Source organism: Malurus melanocephalus, unplaced genomic scaffold (assembly GCF_030028575.1).
Source record: "Malurus melanocephalus ecotype Western Australia unplaced genomic scaffold, MMel_1.1 scaffold_32, whole genome shotgun sequence".
NCBI classification, from domain to species: domain Eukaryota; kingdom Metazoa; phylum Chordata; class Aves; order Passeriformes; family Maluridae; genus Malurus; species Malurus melanocephalus.
Genome location: NW_026623264.1, coordinates 2597592 through 2622701, shown reverse-complemented (window position 1 = coordinate 2622701; position 25110 = coordinate 2597592). Strand labels below are relative to the sequence as shown.

Genomic DNA, 25110 nt, shown 5'->3' with positions numbered 1-25110 from the left:
TTTCTAAATGTCCCTAAGAGGATAGGATTTCTTTGGTCAACACTCAAGGACAGCAGTATCTTAACAGGASAGACCCAACTCATGTTCCCTCCTAGCATTATGAATTCCTGAATCTGTTGTGCTTTATAACTACAGAAGAGAAAGGAAATCTCACTAACTTGTAATTTTCATCACTGGACCAAGTAGCATAGGCCAGGAAAATCAATGCACGCTATCAGAGAGAGATCGTGGAGCTGAATTGAAGGAAACATACTGGGGTATGGTGCCAACTCACTTTCTTAATGGGGTATCAGGTGAAATCTGGGGAATTCATTCTACTACCTGAGGGTGCTTCTTTTTGAAATTGATGATTTGKKTTTTTTTTTTACTTCAGTTTGGGGTTTTGAGTAGGGAATTCACTGTACTTACATGATGTTTTAGGTCTCTCTGTCTCCTGCAGTTTCTAGGTATGATGGTTCTCTCAAAATAGAGAGGAAGCCTGGCATCTGGCTCTGCTTCATGCAAGTACAACTCAGAAATGCAGTTTTGCAAGTGGTTTAAATCAACACAACCAGGCTCATTATTGAGCTTGTTTGCTGTTGTTTTCTGGGGGGAAAGTAGGACAAGTTGCTCTTTAAATTMTTATGTGTAATTTAGGCCCTATTCTTACCTCTCTTGTTCAACACTTAATCCCACAATTCCTGTGTAACTGAAGAACAGAATTCCAAGAGACAAACACTCTCATTCACTCTAGAGTTCCTTATCCATCTAACAAGTTACTTTTGCAGTGGTACTACTTTTTCAGCATTGGGTGGTTTTTCCTTTTTTAGTAAAAAAATGATTAATACTTTCCTGTGGATACTTACCACAGCATATATTTCCTTCCACAGTATTTTTATAGGTAGAGTGAGCCTATTTTTTCCCATGTTTTATGACTCTTTGAAAGCTTGAAAGCTACAGAGAAAAAGTTGAAGAAGAGCTCTCAAAAAACTTTAGTGACTTGACTTGAGCTCCAAAGCTGTGGGTTCAAAGCCCATCTTGGAGCTTGAACTGGCAGACAGTAACACTCAATTTAAATACTCCCTGTTGGATACATCATGCAAGTGAAAACACAGACATGGTCTGCTTTTTTTATCTGATGGAGGAGTTCCTCTTTTTAAAAGTGTCCTTGTTCTCTACCAAAAGATACATTATTTTCTACTACAATCTTATAGATGTGGGTTTAAGGTAGGGAGTTTGCTTGTATCATAGGGGAATTTGTCCTTAAGCCACAGAATAGTGCAGCTTGTAGTGAAGCTTGCCCCACTGCAGGCCTTATTTTTCTTCCCCTCTCACTAATCAGAATCCATTAGCAAGGCTCAGCACATCCAGATGGATCTTGCTCAAATTGTTATGTCTGTCCTGTTCCCATTAGTACAAAACACTTGTGTCGTGTRCAAGGAGTCCTGAATCTCCCCTGTCCCGATTCTGGGGTTTTGTTTCACATTCACTAAAGAACCCTGCAGGCYGATTTTAAGACATATCTGGCCGCTCTGCAGAAATGAGCAGAATTTTTCACCACATGGACAGGTARTATAATTCCATATTTTATTACTACTTTGATTTACAACTGTTATGATTTATAACTACTGTGCTGGAGTTRCACTACTCAAAGCTTCTTCATAAACTATAGTCACTAAAGCATCTTGCATACCTTTCAGATGCCTACAATGCTTCTAGGTTGGGTTAATTTTATGGGTTTTTCTGTAGTGGAAGTACAGAGAGAAGCATTTCCAAAGGCTCATTCCTCCCATCTATTTATTGAGAGGATAAATCAAGCTCTAGAGATACCTGTCTCCTTCTGCACACAGCAGACAATGAACTTTGTGCTTGGTGAATCCAGGGTTAAGRGAGCATGGGTCCATCCATTAATTACTAGCCTGCCATTTCTTGTCCAACCAACAGTTTATTGGGATTTTTATTAAAATGAAAGATACTCCTGCTTATGAAACAGTTAGCTTTATAAATAGAGATGGTTCAAGGTTTTGCAAGAGCACCGGTGGTAGTGACTCATTCTGGCATTTGCAGACATTTTGCAAAAAGTGTTTGTAGGAGAAAACACCTCTGTAGATCGATCAGATGCATCTAGACCTGGCTAAGTGGTACATTGTACAAGGGCCTTGCAGGATCAGTTTTAGGAGTGGAGTTCTTCTGAGCAGTCCAGTTTCCTGTAGTTATTCCTCTCCAATGAAAATCAAAGTTTTGTTAGCTTGAGGCTGGACACAGAAATCTAGCCATATTTACCTCTATGGGAATATGGGAAATTTCACTGGTAAAGGGTACACTCATGAGGATGGACTGAAACTGAAGGAAAAAAATGTTTCAAAGTGGAGGGATAATTTAAATTCTTTAAGCTCGGCTTGTGTTAGCTACTTCTTGGCTTCTAGTGTATGAAAGCTTCTTGGCATGTGCCCTGCCTGGGGTCGAGTAGGACGTGGGAGAGATTGTGCTTGGATGTCTGGAGTACTACCACTTGGGGGGGAAAATGTGTAGCATTCCAACAGATATAATTAATGACAAGTGTTGTTGTCTTTCTCCTGTGCCATCCACCCAATGGCTGCCTGGTGCTGACCCCTTGCTGTCCCGCTGACCTCTCCAAAGTTTATTTTAAAAAGGCATCCTTGCTTTCCCAAACTTTTCAGCTAGGCTTCCCTTGGGCTTCTTGCTCAGTGCGTGCCCACAGACTATGCCTGTGTCCACTGCTCAGGGATCAGACACAAGTGTTTCCATTAGAGGGATGATTAATGGAAACTTCCTTGGGAATGGGAAAGGGAGAAGTGGCTAATGCAAGTCAAGAAACGTGTTAAAGCTGAACAAAGAAACTTTGTTTCTTTGTTTCAAAAATAACTTACTTTTCAAGTGTGCTGCAAATTGTCCTTCTCGCTTGGGTGCTGCCCACATCAGTAAAACGCTGCAGTTGTTTCTACAGGGGTGGGCTTGAGAGAAGTTTGTGCTTTCAACCCACTTTGTGGTGAGTGGCCACATCAAATAATTCCATCGGCTGAGCTGGCTTCTTTGTTGGCAGATTTACAGATCTGGGGTTTAATGCTGCRTAGTGCAGGTGCGTGGAATTTTCTACATCTAAATGCAAAGTAATAAAACAATGACTGAAGAGTATAGAGGAATCCAAACGGGCTATTATAAGAGTTCAGCTGTCAAGTGATTCCTTGCTGGTAGCATTCTCCAAACAGAAAACTGCATGACCAAGTCCTTCATTTGCATGATGAGGATCACAGATTCTGCTGGATCTCAAGCCTCTCCCCACTCTCTGCTTACCCTTTTCCAGTTACAGGATGTTAGAGGCAAAGCTCTGCTTCTTCCATTCCCTTTAGACACCACATTTAGCTCTTAAAATGTCCAGGGATAGGATCCACCTGGTCAGCCAGAGCAACCTGCAGATTGAAGCAGTGCAGCAGTGAAATGGGCATTATGACTGATTTATTGCTGCTGAGGGAACTGGTAAAAAACACGACTTAGGGACAGAGGGACTCATAAACATGGGAGGAGACTAGAAGCTCTGTGCTGCTGCTGCTTCCCAGGAAAAGCAGAGGGCTGGAGTTTCTAGCAGTACCAGGTAGGACCTTCCACAATGCTTTGAAAGGAAGAAGCTTTGCTGTTTTTCAGGAGAAATCAGAGCTTTTTTTCCTTGATTTTAGTCCAACGGTTTATTAAGAGCTTTGAAAAGACCACAMTAGAAAATGTTACCTTCCCACAAAGCAAACAGCATAGGTAGCAACTCTGCCTGCCAGACATTGCTGTTYGTCAGAAATAGGCAACTGTGACTACTTGGTAAATTGTTATTTGGGCATGTGCACCTCRTATTCTCTGTGGAGTCAATTTTTCAAGGCTAAATCTTGATCCTGTTGCCAAATCAGAAAAACTGGGCAGTTGCACTGTAGTGCAGCAGGGAAAATGATGCAGGGGTCTGGAACTGATGTTTGCCAGGGCTGAAGCTCCTTTGCCATCTGCAMAGAAGCAAATAAATTCATTCCATGTTTACCCCATCAGTGCCTGCGCTGGCTGGGAYCTCCACGTGCCTGTGCAAAGGGAAGGCCTGCCCCTCCCCTGCATAGCAAAGACATTCTGCTTTTGTGACATCTGGGCCACTGCAGCTGTTGTAAGGAGGGGTTTGCTCTTTTTAGAAATTATTAGCCAAGTAAGCATGTTGTTTATTGAAATATGCAGTGTATGTTGTAAACTTGTAACTGTGAGGTAGAAAATATCAGCAAATGTTTCTGAAATTTACTGAAGACTTCTCCCAGCTCCTGCTCCAKTGAAGGGTGAAAGTAATATTTCATTGAACATGCAACCTAAAAAATGCATTTTTTYCCCTTTGTATTTATAATTATTAATAATTTATATTTAGTTATAAACACTCTAAGTTGATATTGCATATGGAAAATAATATAAAATATTGGAGGAAATTATTTGACTATCTCTTTATATRTGATGAACTTTGATGAAATCACTGAAGTAGTTAAAACATGAGAACGGTAGTGATCATGAAGAACAGATAGAATCTTTTTTCTTATGTTTCACCAAAAACACTGTCCATGTACAAGTGTGTTGGTAACTCARTGTGCAGCTGCTGGTAACACCAGTATCAGTAGCACAGCTTTTAGGCAGGCATGGTATTGTAAATAAGGCCTGGAAAATATTGCAGGTTAGCAAAATAGCAATATAAGAAGCATATATGACTATATAAAAGAACAAAATCTGTGCAAATTCTGCAGAAGATACTTTCTTAACAACGAGAATTTATTCATTTTAGTAGGAAATATTTYGGCATCTTCTTAATGAAGTGTTCTTTCACAGTCTGTTAAGTATAATAATTACTAAATTTGTTTTTCTCCAAGATTGTTGAATTTTTGTCAGCAACCATTTTTCATTTCTTCTCTTTATACAGAGATTTTTTTGCAGCATTTGAATGATTGATATTCACTGTATTGCTAATTGTTCCACCCTTACTGGAGAAAACTAACATGCTGTGTCAGTTCATTACTGCTTTTTTGTTTTCTTTTGTGTGATTAATGCCCATTGTTGATACCAAGTTACAGTTCAGTCAATTGTGGCTTAAAAACAAGAATGAAATTTATGTTAGGGAAATATAAATTATTAACCAATTTGCAAGGGTGGCTGATTCTAATGAAGTGAGTCTATTTACTAAATACATTTGAATATCAAATTCCTCTATGGCATAGCTAGAAAGAAAGGAATGACCCAGCATTTGCAAATGGGCTTGTATTGTATCATCAGCTCCTTGTTTCAGTGAAACTTGGTTTTTTTTAGCCTTTTTTTAGCCTTTCTACTCTTAAACTGAGTAGAAATAGGGCAAAAATGAACAGGGCACAGATCCCACCTTCAGGGCAACTGGGTTAGTCCCCTGCTTTAACATCCTTAGCACTGTGTGTCTTGACTCTGGTGAAGCCTCACCTAAGAGGGGCACAGAGGGTGACACTTTGATCTACAGACAGAGAGCTGGACCCATTCACATCTCTTCCAGACAAACTCGAGTTTTTTCAGGTCTAGAACAGTTTRCTTCCAGATGATAGGCAAAGAGTAAAACTACAGTTCTGAGGTAGAAATGTAAAAAGTCTTCAGAAACACTGTGTTTTACTGATAGAACTGAAAGGTTTTCAACATTGGATTTTCTCTTTTTTCCTCTGGAGTGGTCCAGAGGAAAAAAAATACGCTGTTCCGCATATGTATTCTAAAAATGAGGGTGAATGTATCCACATTAAAAATGAGGAGGACCAAATGGGTTTCATAGAGGAGCAGGTGGAAATATAAAAAGCAGTGGGGTCCACTGAGAAATGTTTTCCTTTATGGTTGGTCCCAGGCACACTTTTGTGTAGCTCAGTGTGTTTTACAGCATAGTGAAAACACAGAAGAGTGTCACTTGAATCCTTAGTGTAGGGATTAAGTAAAATTCTTTCTCTAAATTTTAAAAAAGTTTCCTTCATTCACAAGGAAATTGGTTAGGTAAGTATGAAAGTATTCCTTACTGATGTCTCTTCCAGGGACTTGCTTTATTTTTTGTTAGAATCACTGTATTACTRTCCTTTGCAGACTGACATTGGTTTACATCACAGTTTGGATGATCTTCTCCAGTTGTATAATCACAGACCAGCATGGGGAGTCTGTGGGTGGTTTTAGGAGATTTTCTAGGTTTCTTTGTTTCAGGAGTTTGGTGTCCAAACATTATATGATTTGTTTATACTGATTTCATTGTGAAAGAAAGAATAAGTCTGATCTCCTCTTTATTGTAACTCGATAGCATGACAGTTATCTCARGCATGGTTTCAGTTAGGTCATATTCGTGCTTGAGGAATATTAGTGTTTAATATACATAACATTATGCGGGTATTTTCTCTGCTTCTGATAGTAGCCTTAAAAATCTGGTGTYTCCTTCATGCTTTGATTGTATTGTTTATGTGAAAGCTAAAAYTATTAAATTCTTAGAGCTGAGACTGGACATAAAGTTTTACTTTCTGCTGTCTTTTAAATTACATTACTCTTTCTGCTTTTATTCTGAGTGTGTTGATTTTAACTAACTTAATTTTACTCTCACAGTAAAATTGCTTGCATCCTGATCCTGGAAACCCTCTCAAAGGGTTTGCATACATGTGCAGGCTTATTGGATCATTTGCATAAAGAGAGCTTGAATCGTGAAGGATTATTATTATTTATCTTAATAAAATCTTTTATTAAGATAGAGCTGTATATTYATTAGCATGCCTTACACAGAAGAATGTTAAATGAAACAGCATCCTGAGGGCTTTTCTTCTCAGCTGTGGTTGGATAGTTGCTAGTGGTTTCCAGGCTTTACTCAGTAACACAGACTTACTCAGGAAACGTGAGCTCAGACGGTGCTCTTCCCACAGCCTTCAGGTATCGATAATTAAATATCACAGGAGACTGCCTAAATGCATGTGCAGCTATTTATCTACCTACCCAGATAAGCAGAGTGTCCACATAACAAAATCTTAAAATAGTCAGGATTGCACAGAGAAAGAATGAGAAGGAATATTATTGCATCATACCRGTTAAAGAAGCCCCCAAAAACAGAAGTACTGGTTTGCAATTCCTGCTTTCATCACTTCTGAACTTAGGTTAAAGTATYAATTAGATAAAGAACAGAAATTGTCTAGGGAGCATGGGGTGATCCTCAGGACAGCTCAGKAACTGCTGTGATCAGCCTATGGAATCAGACTCCTCCTTTTCTTTGACCYGTGTGTGCTGGCTTATTGCTTTCTGCAACAGCTGAATCTTCCCTATGGCTGATCCTGGAGGTTGCATTGTCACCTAGGAGGTAGGATATGTGGTTTGCTGACCTAAAGCTAAGAAATGTGAAATCCCTATGTCTCATACTCCGGGCAGCAGTGCTCGCATCGGTGCCATTGACAAAAAGGGGAGTCTTACCTCCAGCCAATTCTCTGGTGGTCACCTTCCCATGCCCACAGTGAGCTCTGCTCACCCCTCTCTGAGGATTGCACATTTGTAGAGCCCAGCTGACCCAGTGCCAGCCCTCTGCCTGCATTCTGTCTSTGCACTGAGCTCCAGAGAGCACCAGGAGTTCACCCCAGGCTTGGAGTGCCTCACTGCCTGCAGGTAGCTCCACACTCACCATGTAGCTTTCTCAGCTCATTCTTCAGAGAAACCTGTCTCTGATCTTAATGCTGAGTAAAAAAAAAACTGAGTACTTAACTTTAGACCTTTGATTTTATTCCAGGGATGTGCTATTTAAAACTTTACTCTTACAGCGCCTAATTTGTAAGCACCTGAGTTTTTTATTGAATCTAATCCTGACAGGTTATTTTGTAACTAGCAACATTTTATGTTAGCTCTTTTTGACAGCTGTGGTTAATGAATTTTAATAATAGATGCTAGGATAAAATGATAAAATAGCTGTTAGCAGATCTTCCAGACTAAAACCCAGCTGTTTGCTAAAGTTTTTGGACATATATTATATTTTTGACTGTGACTGTAAATGGAGAAAAAGCAGGTCCATAGATGCAGAGCTCAGTTAATCAGTCAGGGAGTGTCTTACCCTCATTAGTGAGCTGCCAGTTGGAGAGGTTCCTGAATTTAAGAAGTTCTTGAGGAAATCTGGTTCCCACTGTCTCTTTTGAAGCACTTTTTGAAGCACACAGAACCCAACATGAACTTTTGAAGCACACAGAACCATTCTCACCAGAGAAGGACAGCAATCATGGAGATGACTGAAGGTGCCCCTTACTACTCTTTTTAYCTTTCTGCCTGTGCAGTAGCAGACTGAAGTAGGAGTGAATGACTAAAGCAAATCCAAGCGAACAAGGCCAGTTCCTACCTAAATCAACACACAAACAACAYCAATAAGACCAACAGAAGCTGAATCCGAGGGTAGATTTGGTATTTCCATTAAAAAGGAGATCTGTAAGCAGTAGAAAATATAAAACAATCCAATAAAAAGTACGTCTATCACTTTAAAAAATGCACAGGAAGGTGGCTGCTACTGATTTTAAGTGAAGACTAATCCTTCACCTCAAGACACATTTGTTTAAGAAATGCTTGAWTTTGTGTCTAAAATAGCAGCACTGGACCAAGCAGGGGGAAAACATGTATTAGGAGACTTTTCTGCAATGGTGTCATTTAATTTGATCACTGGGCTGATGGGTCACTGAAGACAGATTAGTTTTTTATTTTGCCTGAAGGAAATACCCAAATTCCCTCACAGGGTTTTGAGGTAAAAGGAGAAGCAATGAAGCCACGTTACTGSTCCTGTATTGCACAAAGGCAGGTCAAAATATTCTRCTTTAAAAAAAARRAAAAAACCAAAAAATATRTAAGCTTGAAAAGGCTTATATGGAGAGAGGGAAGAAACAGTATAGGTTTGTTTTTTTTGCTACAAAACCAGAGTTTTTTCTTTCCTTCTTGTTGTATAAATAGGCTAACTTTGGGACAGCTGAAAAGTGTTCTCATGCCTGAGATAGAGCCCTGAGTCAGAGCATAAGGCTCAGCCTCTCCTCTCCTGTACTAAGGAGTTAGACAATGTGCAGCTTTCATTTATCCACCAGATTCGGCAGCATCTTCCCATTTTTCAGATACTGCCAGATTTCTCAGACCCAAATGGTAGGTTGGAATTTATACATCTAATCTAAATTTTAAAAAAAAATAAATGACTGTAGAAGACCTCTTTTTAAAAATTAACCTTTTCACTTGCCTCCTTCTSACAGAGTATGTGATGCTTTCCATACACTAACTCTCAAAAAAAAGTGGTTTTGTTTTGCAGTTCACCTCTAATTCCAAGCACTGAGAGCTGGGAATGCTGGACACTATGGRCTAGTAAGGAATGTATAGGAGCTTAACAGCAGGAGCAACAGACCCAGGTTAAAAATTCAGTGACCAGGAACAAATGTGSTTTTTATTTCATCTCCCAGCTAAAATCCTAGATACAGTTTATTGGCTTTAAACTTTTCTCATTTAGTAGAATAATCTAAGCTTAGTGTTTCTTCTTAATCACATCCACTTAAAATGGGACATATATGGCTCTATAAATTAAGCTAGCACAGAAGTATTCTTTGTTTAAAAGACTTGGAAATTGCTTGACAGTTAACTATTAAATGGTGTCTAAAATAYCTGGAATTTTCCCTGAAGGAGGTTATGCCTCTACTAAAAATTACAAAATCAAATTTAAACCACAAGTGATGGAAATATACTGCTTGATTATCTCWAAGTCAGGAGCTAAGTGTATGTCTGAAAAATACTAAAGTATTTCTTCAAGGTGATAGARCAGCTTAATGGCAGGGTCACCTTCTTTAGAGTAAAACAGATTTTTTTATCCCACAAAACACATCAAGAGCACAAGTATTTCCACTAACTTTTAAATAAACTAGAGACCTGCTGAATTTTTCTCATAGAGTCAGATCAACAAGTATATGAATGTGGCACACCAAGGAGTCATTAGCCCAGTGGTTATATTTTCCACTTGTCTGATATTTTGACTGAAGAGTCTATCCTGGACCTAAAAAAACATTTGTCGGAAGTCATGCATTCTCATTACAAGTTTTTTCTTGTTTTTTTTTTTTTTTTTATTTAGTACTTTTCTGAGGAAGAACTTTGACCATCTCTCCATTAGACTCCTGGCTGCATGTCAGATCCAGCTGCTCATGTGTCCCCCTGAATAAATTTATACAAGTCCCCTCTTTAAGAAGTAGCAAGATCTGCAGCATCCTTGTAATACTGATGTACTTTTCTTCTCAAATTTGGGGTCCTGACATAAAAAGGCTGGAATGAAGGATATGGTGTTGCACATACCCAAGTGAAGGCAGGGAGCCAACAGAATGCTGTTGTAATTACAAGTGAACATTCTTGTATCATAAAACTGTAAAGAAAAAGCTATAAATCAGAGCTGGCCTGGTGGTCCCTGGCAGCAAAGTGCAAAAGATTTGAGCTCATTCCCTGAGCTAGCCAAGAGTGGGATCCTCATGGCAGCAGCGGCTCATTCCAAGGGAAGGGCATTCCTGGTGTCTCCTGAGTGATAGTCATGAAGCAGTGATTTTGGTGGGAGTCAGATCCAGCTTTCAGCCCTGAAGGAGTGMGAGTCTGAAAAGTGCTGGGCATTGGGAAAAAACAAAGCAAGCTGTGAACCAGAGGAATTTTGTTTTCAGGAGAGTTTGTGTGTGTGTTTTGGAGCCTGCTGCTTTCAGTGTTTGCACTATTGTCCAGATCCCAATACTGGATCACCCATTGTACTTGAGGATGTAAAATTGTCCTTATTTTCAAATTTCTGTGCACTCWTGACACCAAATCATGCTAAACCCTTTGTATGGATGTTAGAAAAATGCAAAGAAATTAACTAATGCTATCCAAAATGGCACTACTGAAGTTCCTGTGACTAATGAATATGAACCCAAACTCAATCTTCACTTAGAAATGGACTTTTCTTCTATCCTGGAACATATTTCCTTTTTTCTTTTCTGATGTCTCACAAGGATATAGCTCTTTTAAAGTCATTTATCTGTCTGGGTAATTTACTAATTTCAAAAATAACTAAGCAGGAAGGTAGGGAAGTATGAAAGCTGCTAGCATTGGGCAGTTTCATAGAGACATAGTTAATACAAACTGTGTGTAGGAATACTTCCTGTCCCTCTGAAAGATGTGGCTTAATCTGAGCCTACATTTATAGTTTGTGTTTGGCAAAATAAGATGATGTACTGTTGTTAAGAAAAAAAAAATTAAAATCCTAAGGGTGTGCAAGTGATTACAGCAAAACAAGCCCCAAATTGACAGCTGCACAAACAGCACTTGCACAGCAGTGGTAGTCAGCTACTAAGAATGCCCAGTTTCCCATCAGACTGGTAAGAATTTATAATTAATAGCACATTTGGGGAGTCTTCTGTAATAAAACCACAATTTAATATGCTAACTTGATTATGGAAGAGATAAAGGAGCGAGGACAGAAATTSAGTATTGTTTTGTAGAGTATGTTATCTCCCTGTTGATAGGAATAAGACAGACGGTGTTTTCCAGTATCAGCCCCTGCACTGGTTTAAGAGGTGCAATCCTGAAAGGTGAGGGGCTCTTTCCCAAACAGATGTGACCCCCTTCAACTCTGATAAACTTCCCGAAAAGATGAGGGAAATTTGTATCACACAGGATGTGCTCAGCACATTGAGGGATTGAGTTAGTAATGTCCCTGATAATTGTGGATACCTCATTGTAGGAGTCAGTTTTTATTTAAATTTTTTTAATAGGAGTATACACATCTGTCTTTATACCCAGCAGCTTTTCTGGCCCACAAGAAGTCCTCTGTGAATTTCTCCAACTGAGCTCAGTGGGATCTCTGTCAGCTGCAAGATTTATGTCATCTTTTTCAGTCCTGAGAACCGTTCCTTAAGCTTTTCACATCTGGATTTAATTGGAAAGACATTAAAAGACATTAAGTGTGCTGGAAAAGCATATTTTAGAGAAGATCTTTATAGACACTTCCATTAAAGGAGCTGATGGTTGTAGGTTAAAATGGGATGAGGACAAGCCATCAACAGTTAGCAAAGACAAAATTATATTACAAACTACTTCAAATGAGAAGTTTGTGCTGTAGCTCTTGGGTCTGACTCTGCTYGCACTTAAATCAACTTCAATTAGGAAAAAAATACCAGCTAATGCAGTGAAAGAATACTCTTAAGATCAGAATCAAAAACTTTTTCCTTTTGGAAACACTCAAATTTCTAATTACATGCTRTATATGCTAAATATAATGCTTTTAGCTGTCAATCTAGATTTGGTACTTTGTTGGACATACATGCACTCCTGTAAAATGAGACTTGGAGAATGAAGAGGGGAATTGGGCATTAGGGCTCTGAGGGTGGAAGGATCCTTCTCTGAATGCTAGTGTGCGGGCCACAGGAGTAGGGTTTCACAGAAGCAGAGATAGGAGACAATTTAGTACGTGGGCTTCATTGCAGATGTTGTAATGCAAGAATCTGCAGCCYTAAACTCCCCCATTGTTCCAGCTACAATTTGCTGCTTGAAGAAACCAATGGCCAGTGCTTTGCAATAAGTGTAATCTWTTGCTTTTGTCTTCAAACCAAAGTTTCTAGTCATGTTTAGAGTGACAAGCACTTAGACTTTWAGGTAATGGACTCAGTATGAGAGAACAAACATTCTTTCATTCTAATCTTGCTGAAACCAGGGAATCTGATATTTAGGAAATTGCTCCCATGTCTAAAGCAAAGTGTATGGTCTTTAGACCTAAAAATATGCCCAATTTAAAGAAAGAAAAGCAATAGGTAGTTTTGTTAAACATTGTGGAGAAAAAGTACTCTTTAAAATATTTCAGAAAAAWAWTTGCAAGAAGCTCTCACCAGTCATCTTCTCCTAAAAGGGAGACATTTTCTCCACTGTGTCATAGAAAATACTTTGCATTGTTGGGAAGATGAGTGATAGCGACAGGAATGAGGCATTTGAATTAAAGTCTGCACTGCAGACTTTTAAAATTTCCTATCATTAAATATCTTTATTTAGAATCTCCCTCTTTCTACCTTGGCCTATGACAAAATGCATGTAAACCAGTAAAACTGATTCTTACTTTATTGCCTGACCTCAGGCCAGCCCTTTGTGTGCTCATACTCTCTCTTCAGTTTCCTTCTCTTTAAAACCAGGAATAATTAAACCACCTCTGTTCCTCAGTGACACTCTGTCTCATGAAGAGGAGGATATTTGCAAGGAGAGGCAAAAAAATGTTTAAACACTAAAACTAATGAGTTTTAAAAAGTTCAGTTTACTAAGTAAAATAGTCAGCTTTCATGTTGATGTAAGTATTGGGTAATACCTGATAGCTTAAACCTTGTCATATGCTGATTGTGGCATGGGTATTTGGGAATTCCTAAAAATATTTTGATATCTATTTTTTTCACCACTCTATATGAGCAAGTGCCTAAGAAAACCACTTAAATAACAGAATAATGCTTATAGTTGATAAATTTTGTTAAAGAGTTCTAGCTATATCTACATTATTGTGTGGGTTGGGAATAGCACGGTTATTTATATACTGCTACCTGTGCAGTGAAATCAGAACCAGGATGGAACTGTGGAGGTCAGATAAATGAAGAGATTTGTCTAAGACAGCACATTGTAGAAGTCACTGTGAACTGAGACTCTCAGTTCGCTTCTTTAAAATCAAGGGGTCAAAATCTTCTGCAGTACATATAGGGTTAATGACAGCACACTTGCAAACCTATTGCAGGGATGTGGAGAAATGCCTATAAATAAATAAACAAATAAACCAAATCACTCTGAGAACACAGCTGACAAGGACATTTTCCAGCCATCAGTGATGAGAGAGTGATTCATGGCCTTTCTTCAGTGCTGGTGCAGGATKTTGCCTGAGGATATACATTCTGCTGATTTCAATTTTACATTTAAAGCTGTGTTTCTTAACATCTCCTGTAATTTTTGTCTGCAGCTTCTCAGTCATGCTTGAGTGTTGTTTCATTTGTGTGTTTTAAACCTCTACCTACTGATACAATAATTGGCCATCTAAATACTCCCATTTGGAAGTCTCTAATKACTGAAAGCACCTATATTACTTGAGTGTCTACCTTCTTCTGAAAGCTAGTGTTTAAGTAGCTTTTATCGAGGGATATAAAATTAGAAACAAGATTAATTTAAGATTAATTGCTGTCTAGTGAAATTCTGTTGTATATATGTAGTGTAAACGCTTGGAAATTTAATTCTAAAATATTTTCCTTCATGTTCATGAGTAAGCTGTAATGATGCATGATTCTTTCTGCATTTGTTCTGGGGATTGCAGCAACTGAAGGAAAATTTTGAAGATTTGAATTTAGAAATAAATTTACRTTAATAGAACTKCCATATTTCTAGACAAAAGCTGTGYCAGATACAYTGAAAAGATAMTGAAAGTATTGTCAGCTGTGAACACGACCTAAACTTGGCAACTAGACTAGCATCTCCATGCTGGATCAATCTCTTATATTTTTTAACTTAGATGTGTTTGACTTTTATTATTATTTATGAAATCCTCTTCATACAAAAACATACCTTTTACTAATTCTTAAATAGGTGCTTTTTCAGCACGCTTTTCTGTCTTTGTGACTGGAAAGCTTTGTATCACCATTAAGACAATAGAACTGTCTCACCCCAGATGATTGTGCAGCTCTTTCTTGGGCTTTGAGAGAATGCKTCACCATTCATTACTCCTGGAATGGTGGTCCCAAAATTGGCAGTCAGGTTTCTAGTGTGGTGGTTCACAAGGAAAATAAGCCATGCCCAATTGACTCTCTCTCACTGTTAAGCAGTCCATTTACTTAAACAGATGAAGTAGATGAATATTAGTCGAAGATCMAAACCTATGGAAATAGTGTCTTTCACTCCATGCACTACTCAGAGTATTAAGAGGCGTGGAGGAATGAGTTCACGTGTCCAATAAAACCGGGTGGAAGAAGGTGACAGGCATTCTGTTGTTGATAGTAGCTCTATTTAATATGTTGGAAAAATTGTTCAAGAACAGTTAATCCTTACTTTAGGATTACCCCCAGAAAGCTGGCAAGGTCAGGCTGTACATGGATTGTGTGTCATTTAAATTCTGGCTGCATGAGTTGCCTGGGGGCAGCATTAACTACTACGTGGGACTTGTTCTAAGCTACATCTGTGAATCATCACTCTTTGTTTGAAAATAGTGGACTCCTCCCATCCTCCAAGCTCCTTCTCTTGACAGGTGCAATCAGTAGCCTTAAGTGTAGTGCCTATCAGGTGACTATGCCTTTGTGCAGAGATTAATCAGTTTGGAAAATGCTATTTCCATGTAAACTACATGAGTTAATCAGATTATAAGCCTGCGCTTTTCATGCATATCATAAACCATACCAGGAAAGTGCTTAAAGTCATTTAATTAAGGTTTACACTGTGTGCTGTGAAAAGCCTTTCTGAACTTAATATTCAAACATTTCAACATTGGTTCACATGAAATCTAATCAACTGGAGAGAACAGCACGCTGTAAGGAAAGCGATGAAAACTCCTAGCAGGAGTTATTGCTTGCAATATAGTAAATTCATTTACAACAGAAGCTGTGGGGGAAAGGGATTTGCTTGCAATACTTATTTCTTGTTTAGCTTGTAGTCAACATGACAAATCCAAGAGAATTAAATAGGTATGTTAAGGAGTCAAATTTTAGCTACTTTGTGTTTGTGTGTAAGTCTACACAAACAAATATATCTGCTCTATGTGCATTTCTGTATGCATCAAGTACTGAGTGTGGGCAAGTTAAAACCAGGTGGAAGTTTAGTCAAAAATTTCTTCATCTAAAGAAATAAAAAACAATCACCAAGAACAATAATTTGAATACATTCAAATTTAAATAGCTGTTCAGTTTGGGGGCACTAAACCCTCAAACTCACCTCTACAGCTGTAATATTGTCGGGGCCTTTTTCAATAACCTTTAAATGTGAAATTAAAATCCACATATTACAAAGTCACGAAGTGCATCTCATTACTGATGCAGACAGCTTTGCTGCAATATTATTACACAGCTGACATTGCCTTTTGAGGCCTCAGTGGTCAGGGAGAGGGAAAGAAACTCACTGATTTGGGGGGGCATKTTTTGTCTCGATTTAGAAAACAAATAAACAGTGATTTGTTTGTAAATACCATCGCTGTCARTTTTGCTCATGCATTAACTCTGCTGTTGTCTAGGCTTTTGGCTTGAAACTAAAATCCAAGACTAGAGTTGTATCTGTCTGTCGTGGTAACCTGGTATGCAAACACGTTCTCAAGCCTAAACTTGAGCAACAGAGACTTGTTGATGCACATGRCATGTGACTACAAGCAATATGAGCACAATGAATCATTTGACTCTTTAAACTCAGTCCTGAACTAAGACCGAGCTACTAAAGACAGTAAAATCTTGTCCTTCATGACCTTCTCTGGACCCAGACAAGCCAGTCTTGCAGTTTCTGCCTGTAATTTTATGTCTTCAGAAAACAGTGATTAAGGTCAAGAAGAATATGTGTTTTTATGTACTCAGAATAATGTTAGGAGGCATATCACCAGTGAACTAACAGTATGAAGTGGTGTGTTTATTAGGATTGTTGCAGACCTCCTTGGTACAGCCAACTGGAAGGACCRCAGAGAACAACAAACTTTTACAATTTTCAGTTTCGTGGAATAAGCTGAAATGTAATAYAGATTTAAGAGGAAAAACACAAACCACATACTGTGTTAAAACAAATGTGAAAATTTTATCGTGAGGATGTGATCTGAAGTGCATATGGGCTAGTGGAGTGCCTGTCTGCTGTTCTCRCTAAAGAATGATCTAATGTTACTAGATTGTCATTATAAGACACTTAATCCCCAGAGTGAGAAACAGGAAGAATATTTACAAGTTTCAGTGCTATTTACTAATTGCCAATTGACTTGAGGAAAGCTAAAAAATGACTGGAAACATCCATCCCCATCCTGATACACACACATACTAATAATGGAAATGGCAGCCAAGACAAACAGCTAGCAGTGCGKTGCATCCTGTTGGCATCGTATTTTTGGCACTGCTGTAGCTACACAGAAAACAAGTGATACAAGAAATGTGTAAGGACATCTGTTCYGTAACCTATGGGGCTTCACTCACAACACAGTTGTAAAATCTTCTGGGGGAGAGAAAAATTTCTCTGTATCTGTGCAGATGCTCTATTGTAAGAAAAATATCAATGGAAGGAAGTGTTGAGCCTTTAAAAGAGGAAATTGTTCACCAGATTCACTGTCAAATGTTCCATTCTTTTCTTTCCTTTTCATTTAACCTAAGTTATCTGCCATTCATAAGTTATATTTAAGCCAAGTGGTGTAAATCTGTTGGGACTAATAGAATTGAATCATGGATTAAATTAGCCCGGTGTCTGCTTGTAACTCTTCTTCACTGCAGGTTACTTGARCTCTGTGTCACTCTGCTGACTATTCAGGTCACAGCCTCTAAGCTACCARCTTCCTTCCTGAATCCAGCATCTTCATGTCTGTCTGGGGGCATGAYGGGGAGAGAAGGAACATTAAAGACATCTATCAAGATCCAAAGTATTGTTTACTCACATGCTTCTCTTAGTTTGCTGATCCTTCCAARTACAAGCAGGCTATGGGGGAAAGAAAAGGGGGAGGTTTTTGTACACTGCAAGGCTCTCTCTACCATTCCWCTACACCCCTTCAGACACATCCCATGAATGGACATTTTAGAAAGGAAAAAAACTTCCACAAAACTCAAATCTTGTTGCAAATGTTGGGATATAATTCGGCTTTCTCCACAGGCAACTTWTGGAGAGGAAGACATGAAAAAGAAATCAGACTTCATGTAAACCTGGAATATGTTAGGAAAATGGAAGATAAAGTGGAACTGTGAGGTGTAGGAGGTTGGGAGAACCTGGGGAAGGAAAGCTTAGCCCTGGGAGCAGCTGGAAGTCCTGGGTGAGCAAACATTTGAAAAAATGGAGCTGGAAAAAAACGCAGACTTCAACAGCGCTCACAAAAACACCCTGACACCGTAGCTGGAAGATCAAGGATATAGGCACAGGACTGCTGCCCTGCCATTTCCCCCCCGATACTTGGTTTCAGAAATGCAATACTTCTGAGATTTTATATTTTATGACATGTTTCAGTTTGGGAAAGGCATGGTTTGAAGAAGGGAGAGATACAGAAATGAGACTGCACCATGTTACAAACATTAAGATTTGGAATTTGTGTTGGTATAATACATGCTTATCACTGAACACTTTGAATAATATTTTCATTTTATGTGTTTTCTCTAATAGTTCCATATTTACTTTATTGACACCCATACCATAATGATCCATGCTTACAGGCAAAATGTTCCTTATTTTATATTGTAGTACTTCTTCCCTTGCTGTTAGAAGAAGAGAAGGGCTTTCTTGATTTGATTCTATTAAAATAGTGGCTAATATTAAACCAGCAAGTTTCAAATCAGTTTTCCTGGAAAACAACCCTGAAAGCTGCTCTGTAATTCTGTAATTTATGTGGGATGCTTTGCAAATAGTCAATTCTATGAGTAAAACAGTAGTAAGTGACAGAGCTACTCAGCAATTCTAGAYTTAGGATGTTTGTGTTGTTCTAATTAATCTCTTGATGGTTTTGGGATTTCAGTTGCCCCTAATCGAGACCAGACTGTTCTGCAGATCGTATGATCAATCTGTGATTTAATCCTGAAYGAAACTTTACTTGACTCTACTTACAAACTATGATCAGGGCCTTTTCGTCCAAGTCACTGTACAAACAAATAACCTGAACACAAGAGCTCTTCCACAATAAGTTTACRATTCACACATCAGACCAGGAAGCTAAGAGTGCATATGAAAAAGTAAACAAGGTGGGTTGAAAAACATATGAGGTAGCAGTTTAACTGTGTGGGAGGAGCGGATGTCTCAGCTTCCTTCTGTCCTTGCGGTGCTACCTGGCAATGGGCTTTGGTTTACGTGCATGAGAAGGAAGGAGTTTCTGATAACTTTGCTAATGTGTATCAGGGAAAAATGGATATGAGAAGACAGGAGATTCTTGGGTGACAGTCCCTACCCATTGGATTCTTTCTCACAGCTGGCAGCTCATGACAAATTAAAGTACAAGGAAGCACAGGAACCCAAATCAGTCCCCTTCCTCACATGATGAGCAGTGCTTGCATTGTGATGAGAAGGACCTCAGGGAGAGGAGAAGACAGAAATTGAGATGAAGAAATGTGTTGGGTTACTGGAACAGAAAAGCCTCATTGCCACTGGAGGAATTACTTGTGATGAAAAGTGATTCTGTTGTGCAGTAAAGATCAAGGATGGAAAGACAGATGGTGGTTAGATCTTATAGGAGTGGAGAATGCACATCTGAAACTTCAAGGGAYACTATAACATGGTCGAGAAAGAACTGTTATGAAGAATGGAAATATATCAAAAAGTCAATAAAACCAGAAGAGGAAAGAGAATTCACTCTCTGGGGAACTCAGTGAGTGATAAAAGTGAAAGATGCAGTAATGGGATCCCATAGAGGGGGCTCAGAATGGTAAAGGTGGAGTAGATTGTATGTAACAGTGATAATCTGAGGTTTACCGAGAGAATTTATAAAATGTTTAGGTCTTTTTTTCCTTTTTTTTTTTTTTTTTTTCTGTCAGGGCACAAACCATAACATTTCACAGACTCAAAAGATTCTGCTTTCATGCATTATGGGTGGGAGTACCTTGTCCAGCCTTCTGAGGCTTTAGCAGCTAGTCATTACTATAGAAATATGGGACACATGGTCTTTCACTTTAGGGCAGCCTGGCAATTTTTGTGCTGTTATTCATCTCACCAAAATACACATTGTCTAATAATATTTAAGTTGTATAAACATACCTTTCAAGCAAAGGAGCTGTTGAGAGAATCCAGGCAAAGAATTAGTACAAAGGCAAATCTAGTACTTCATTGCAATGGCAGCTCCTGTTCCARGCGGAGTTCCTGCTCTCTGAGGGAAATGAAGATAGAGACATGGATTCTTTCTGTCCCATCAAATAAGAAGAGAGCAGTTTTTCACCATGAAGAGCACTTTAGGGCCTGCAGTCAGTTCCACTGCTTGAGGTGTTACCTTAGGGCCCAAWGTCTGTAAAAAGTCACCTTTTCATTCCCTTGTGATTAGTTCTGAATGCCTCTCAGGAGGAAGTGATTAAAAAGCAAAATCCACTTTGTGGCTCTGCTTTACATTTCACCTTCTTGGCAGAACTGACCTCAGCTGTTTTATTGTGCTGGCTCTGTTTTCAAAGTCGGCCATGTGGTGTTAGAGAGTTTCGTAATCAACCTTTGCTGAATCAATTACAAAAATCATTTTTCTTATACTCAAGCAGATATAGGGAAGAGAAGAAGGGGGCTCATAGCAGATGAGGCAGAAGTTGGTCAATGCAGAATGCACTTGCACAAGAAAATATCAGATAAAAATTGACTGTTGTTCTATTGCAATCACCTCATATTGGCTTCCCCATGTTTAGCACATTTCATGACCCCTGCATAACACATCAGGTTGTAACATTGTTCCAGATCCAGCTTCGGAGTGTTAGTAGTGTCCTGCTGCAACCATCTGCAAGACCAGAGTTTGTCCCCAGGAGCTCTGGAAGGTGTGGGCTCTAGAAAAGCATGTGGGGAAGCTGGGGAGACTTTACAGCCAGAAAACCAAGAACCCTAAAAGCATATCCTTCTCTTGATATAAGTGTTGAAGCTTGCACTGACACAAATGGCAGCACTCATATGCTCAGGAAGAGGGAGATCTCCTCAATCCATGCACAAGCACGGCTGTTCATCATGGAGCTGTTAYGAACCCCCCTGTTTGCTCTGCAGCCTGCGTGGCTTCAGCGCACAGGAAATTAATTAAATCTAGGATATCAAAACACACACCTTCCTTCATTTGGTGCTAATACAATTGTGTCAGTGGGTTTTTTGACAAGTCATTTTTTCTTTAGGCAGCGTTAAGTGCCTTGAAACAGTTTTCAGAACAAGGACTGGATCCAGTGGAAGGAGCTATGAAAGTTGAGAACGGATCACATGAAAAGTAAGTACCATTTAAATCCTCTGCATTTTAATGCCTGTGTGGCATGGTAGATAAGAAATGTTAATTAAGAGCTTAGTTGACCTTTTAAACCTGTGCAAAACTATTTTCTCTGGAATTTACATACAGTTTGTGACAATTTGAGAGGATAAACAYGATTTCAGTTTTAACGTTACTGATAATGTTTACTAATAAGCTATGAGACAGTCATTCCAATGGAAATGCTAAAGAAAAGGATTTTCTTTCCATTGTATGGATTCTGTGTAAGTAGCATAACATGATTTTTGCCAAATGTGTTGCAGCACATGATGTTGCCTGTAAAGGACAGCTATCTGCCAATAAGTCCTTATGACTGCAAGCTGAATTTTACCTCAGAGAATTCAAAAGTTGAAATTTCTTTCAGGTCTTAAAAAACTCTGATATGGAATATTAGCTTTAAGTAGCAGACAATAGAACCAAGTTTCACAGTGGATTTTCAATTATTTAAGAAAGTSGGATTGTCCATCCATTAAAGATTTTTTTTCCAGCTGCAAGTCTGTTTATGTAAGAAAGTAGTCTTGTGTTACTAAATAAATTAGGAAGTAATAGAATCAAAGAAGTAAGACTAAAAGTGGCATTTGGAATTTTCAGTAGATATATTGAGGCTATTTATAAACTAATTTAATCAGAAACATTTTTCCATATGATCTCACCACCATAGTATTTGAACATAAATATTGTTGTTTCACTTTAAAATGTTACCTTCCACGTTGACCTTTGAATCTCATGTGCCATCTGGCAATAAACATGTCTTAAAGATGTGCAACCCTGGACCTTACCACTCTTGTTAATGTATTAATCTTTCAGACAAGTCAAGCATCTGGGAGAGAAAGCAGACAATAAACAGACTAACTCAGGCACCATTGCTCAGGACTGCAAGGATTCAAAGGCTGTCGTCTAGGAGCTTCCCAGCACCCACGGCTGCCACTGCATCCTTATAAACCTGTCAACACGCAATAGGGTGTATGTGTACAAGGAAATGAATGACTAATACCATTATTTGAGTCTTATGTGAAGACAACACTATTCTAACACAAGAGATAGTATACATGGTACTGTTTATTCAACTGTGGAAAAAATTAAAATTGAACATTTCCCTTAGAACTCAAGATCAGAGCATAACTCAATTGCCCAGAGGCAGAAGAAGTCTGATCGTGTTACTGGAGGTTAAAATAACAATGAATTAACAAAAAGTGTTAGGAAAAAAAAAAGGGGAAACTTTAAAATTGATTAATATTGAGGAAAACAAGTCAGCATTGGTTCAGTTATACAATTTTTTGTAGTGTAGTTTTAAGTTCAGCTTACTGTTTTTTAAATAATGCTTGAATATTTTAAAATTAACCAATGACAGTGCTGTGAGAATTGTAGTTGTTGTCTTCATATATAGTCATACAGCTTATCTTTTTATGCAGACATAATGCATTCTTCATTCTATATGAATATGTATGACTTTAAGATGCACTACTCAGAGTTGTATGCAAACAGAAGTTTAAATCTTGACAAGTATTTGCTTAACATGAACAGATGTTAGTTATGATCATTTTCGATATACTCCAGAAAAAAGCAGATATGGTATTTGATTTTCCTTGCCATGATCAATTAAAGAGGCGTCTTGCCTCCAAGCAACATTTTCCCCTTCAATTCTGCTCTCTGTTGTGTGAAGCACATCTACACCCCATTCTGTGTGTTGTACCAGCCCACCGTTTGCATCAACTGAGTGTTTTTAATCTCTGCATTCRGACCAAGAGCAAAAGGGAGGACTGCAATGTTATCGAGCCAAGGGTGGAAACTGTTGATGTAAAGATCATTCTTTTGTGAAAGGAGTGGCAGCAGAGATAAGACCTGTGGCTGCTCTGTACCAGCATATTTCTTTTGAGTGTGTGGCCAAATGCAGTAAAACCACATCAGTTCATGTGTACAATCACAGTGTCTTCTCTTTCTTTATCACTCACAAGCAGACAACTAAGAGAAAAAAATGGAAAACAATTGAAAACTAACAAATGACTGGCTACCACACCAAAGCCAGGTTTCAGCCAAGCTTTCTCTGTGCCACTAGTGTCTACAAACTTACTGTGTTAGACCAGACACGCTGATATTTAGGTCATTTTGTTATCCAAAATGCAGATTATTTTATTTAACGCAACAAAGAGATAAAGCTGAACAGTGKAACAGTCACGACAATGTTGCACAAGATTGTAGAGGCATGAAAACCAGAGATCACAACAGAGTGACGCACATWGAAAAGCAGAGGAGCAGCAATGTGAGGAAATGGTGAAGGTACGRTGGCATTAATTCACCTCTGGGACAGGCTTTCAGGAGAACACACATCCAGCTCTCACAGAGCCAGTGCTTGGAGTACTTTTTTTGTACTTCACGTTTCTCATGGGTATGATTCACTCTCACCCCTGGCAGATAAGGAGCCTTTGTTCTAAAAGTTTGAAGTGTTCGAGGGTCTGACTCCATAAAAGGSTAAGGAACAAGCTGAACCTTTCAGTTCCCACAGATTTCCAGGGGCGTTTGGCACCTGGCAGACTCAAGTTATTCAGGCACCAGCATAGAAAAATAATTAGCTCTTGCACTCCACCTTTCTCGGGGATATGTTACCTGCCTAATTGGCAGCTGGAGCAGAAATTCTGCTCCTTCAGCTCATCAGACAGCTCAGAGAGCTCAGAAAGAGCCTCAGTGCTTTAGCTGTAYCTGCCAGTATGCAGGATACAAATGGCATTACTGTCCCCTCTCGAGAGGAGTAAGAACAAAAGGAAGAGGCAAACTCATTCCTATGTCCTAAGGGAGAGATGCTGTTCTTACTGGGGAGAATGTGGCAAGGAGACTGGCAGTATGGTGTCCCTGGCATTGACAGAACCTCTGTGGTGTGCTCCAGTCTCAGTAAACTGTAGATCAGCTGATTTGTTGCATGTGGGCTCTCCACTGAGCACCTGGCTTGYTCCAGTGCAGGTGGAGTGCAGCAAAGTGATGCTCATCCCACTCCCAATGAACAAATTGCAACCAAATGTGTGCAACCAACTCTCTAGGCACAAGGGAGTTCATTCAGCCCCTCTAATCAAGGCAACAGTAAAGAAAGAGTATCTCTGTGAAACTCKTATTTCAGATCCTCCTGCTTGTCAGAACTATGCTTTATCCTGGTTCTGACAAAAAACAAGGCAAGTAACTGAGCTGGGGGGCTCACTCTTTTTCCTCAAAACTTTAGAAACATGGAGGAGATTGGGGGAGGAGGGTCATATATTAGCAGAATTTCTATCTATTTTCCAGAAGCAGAATTSAGTAATGATTGCAATCACAAGTTAGAAAGTCTGTGCAGCCCTATGTMAAGTTTGAAAGCACCTGCCAAGCCACAGGTTAAAATCTTCATCACAGAGGCCCCARTGAAGGCTGACAGAGCTTTTCCTGGAATAATCTGAAGAAAGAGTTCCTGCTCCCTACAGGTYCCAATGGCATCAGAAACCCTTCTGTATGGAGCTCATCGAGATACGGCACCGGAACGCCACAGCGTCATTCTGGTGTCATTAAGGCATTCCAAGGGTCCTGTGGCAGTGATTTCAGTCTCTTCCACCTGCAACATTTCTTTCCTCAAAGAATATCCTGCAGTATTCACACACATACACAGAAATGCACTTCAGTTTGGCATTGCCACTAGCAACTGCCCAAGAACTTGAGGACAATTTGTACATCAGTGGTGTTGCAGCACTCACTGGACTTGTCTCCAGTCTCGTTGGTTCACAGTTGCTCCTCCTAGTTCCTGAGCTGTCAGTATCTGAAAGCTGCTGGGGAGGAATAAGGTCTGATAATCTAAAAACTACTATGTTTTTCTCCAGTAACCTGATATTTTTTCAGCTTTTTGCTTTCTAAAATGAGTTCACATGGAACTGAACAGACTTTATATTTAGTTTCGTTTAAAAAGTAGCTAATGTTGGACACAGAAAGCCTACCAATATTTTTGAATGTTACTATTAGTTCTAAAAGGGTTGTTTATTTTTCTGACAGCAGTT

General features: G+C 39.1%; 1 protein-coding gene across 6 annotated transcripts in view; it reads left to right on the top strand.

Annotated features, from left to right (window-relative positions):
• Positions 1 to 23024, top strand: part of STAU2 (staufen double-stranded RNA binding protein 2) — a 170721-nt gene extending 147697 nt beyond the window's left edge. For all 6 annotated transcript variants that reach the window (XM_057363938.1, XM_057363943.1, XM_057363941.1 and 3 more), the window contains 2 exons: positions 20979 to 21067; positions 21911 to 23024. In XM_057363938.1, the coding sequence (XP_057219921.1) occupies positions 20979 to 21067; positions 21911 to 22004 (183 nt within the window). In that variant the 3' untranslated portion in view covers positions 22005 to 23024. The remainder of the gene's footprint in view (positions 1 to 20978; positions 21068 to 21910) is intronic.
• The last annotated feature ends 2086 nt before the right edge of the window (positions 23025 to 25110 follow it).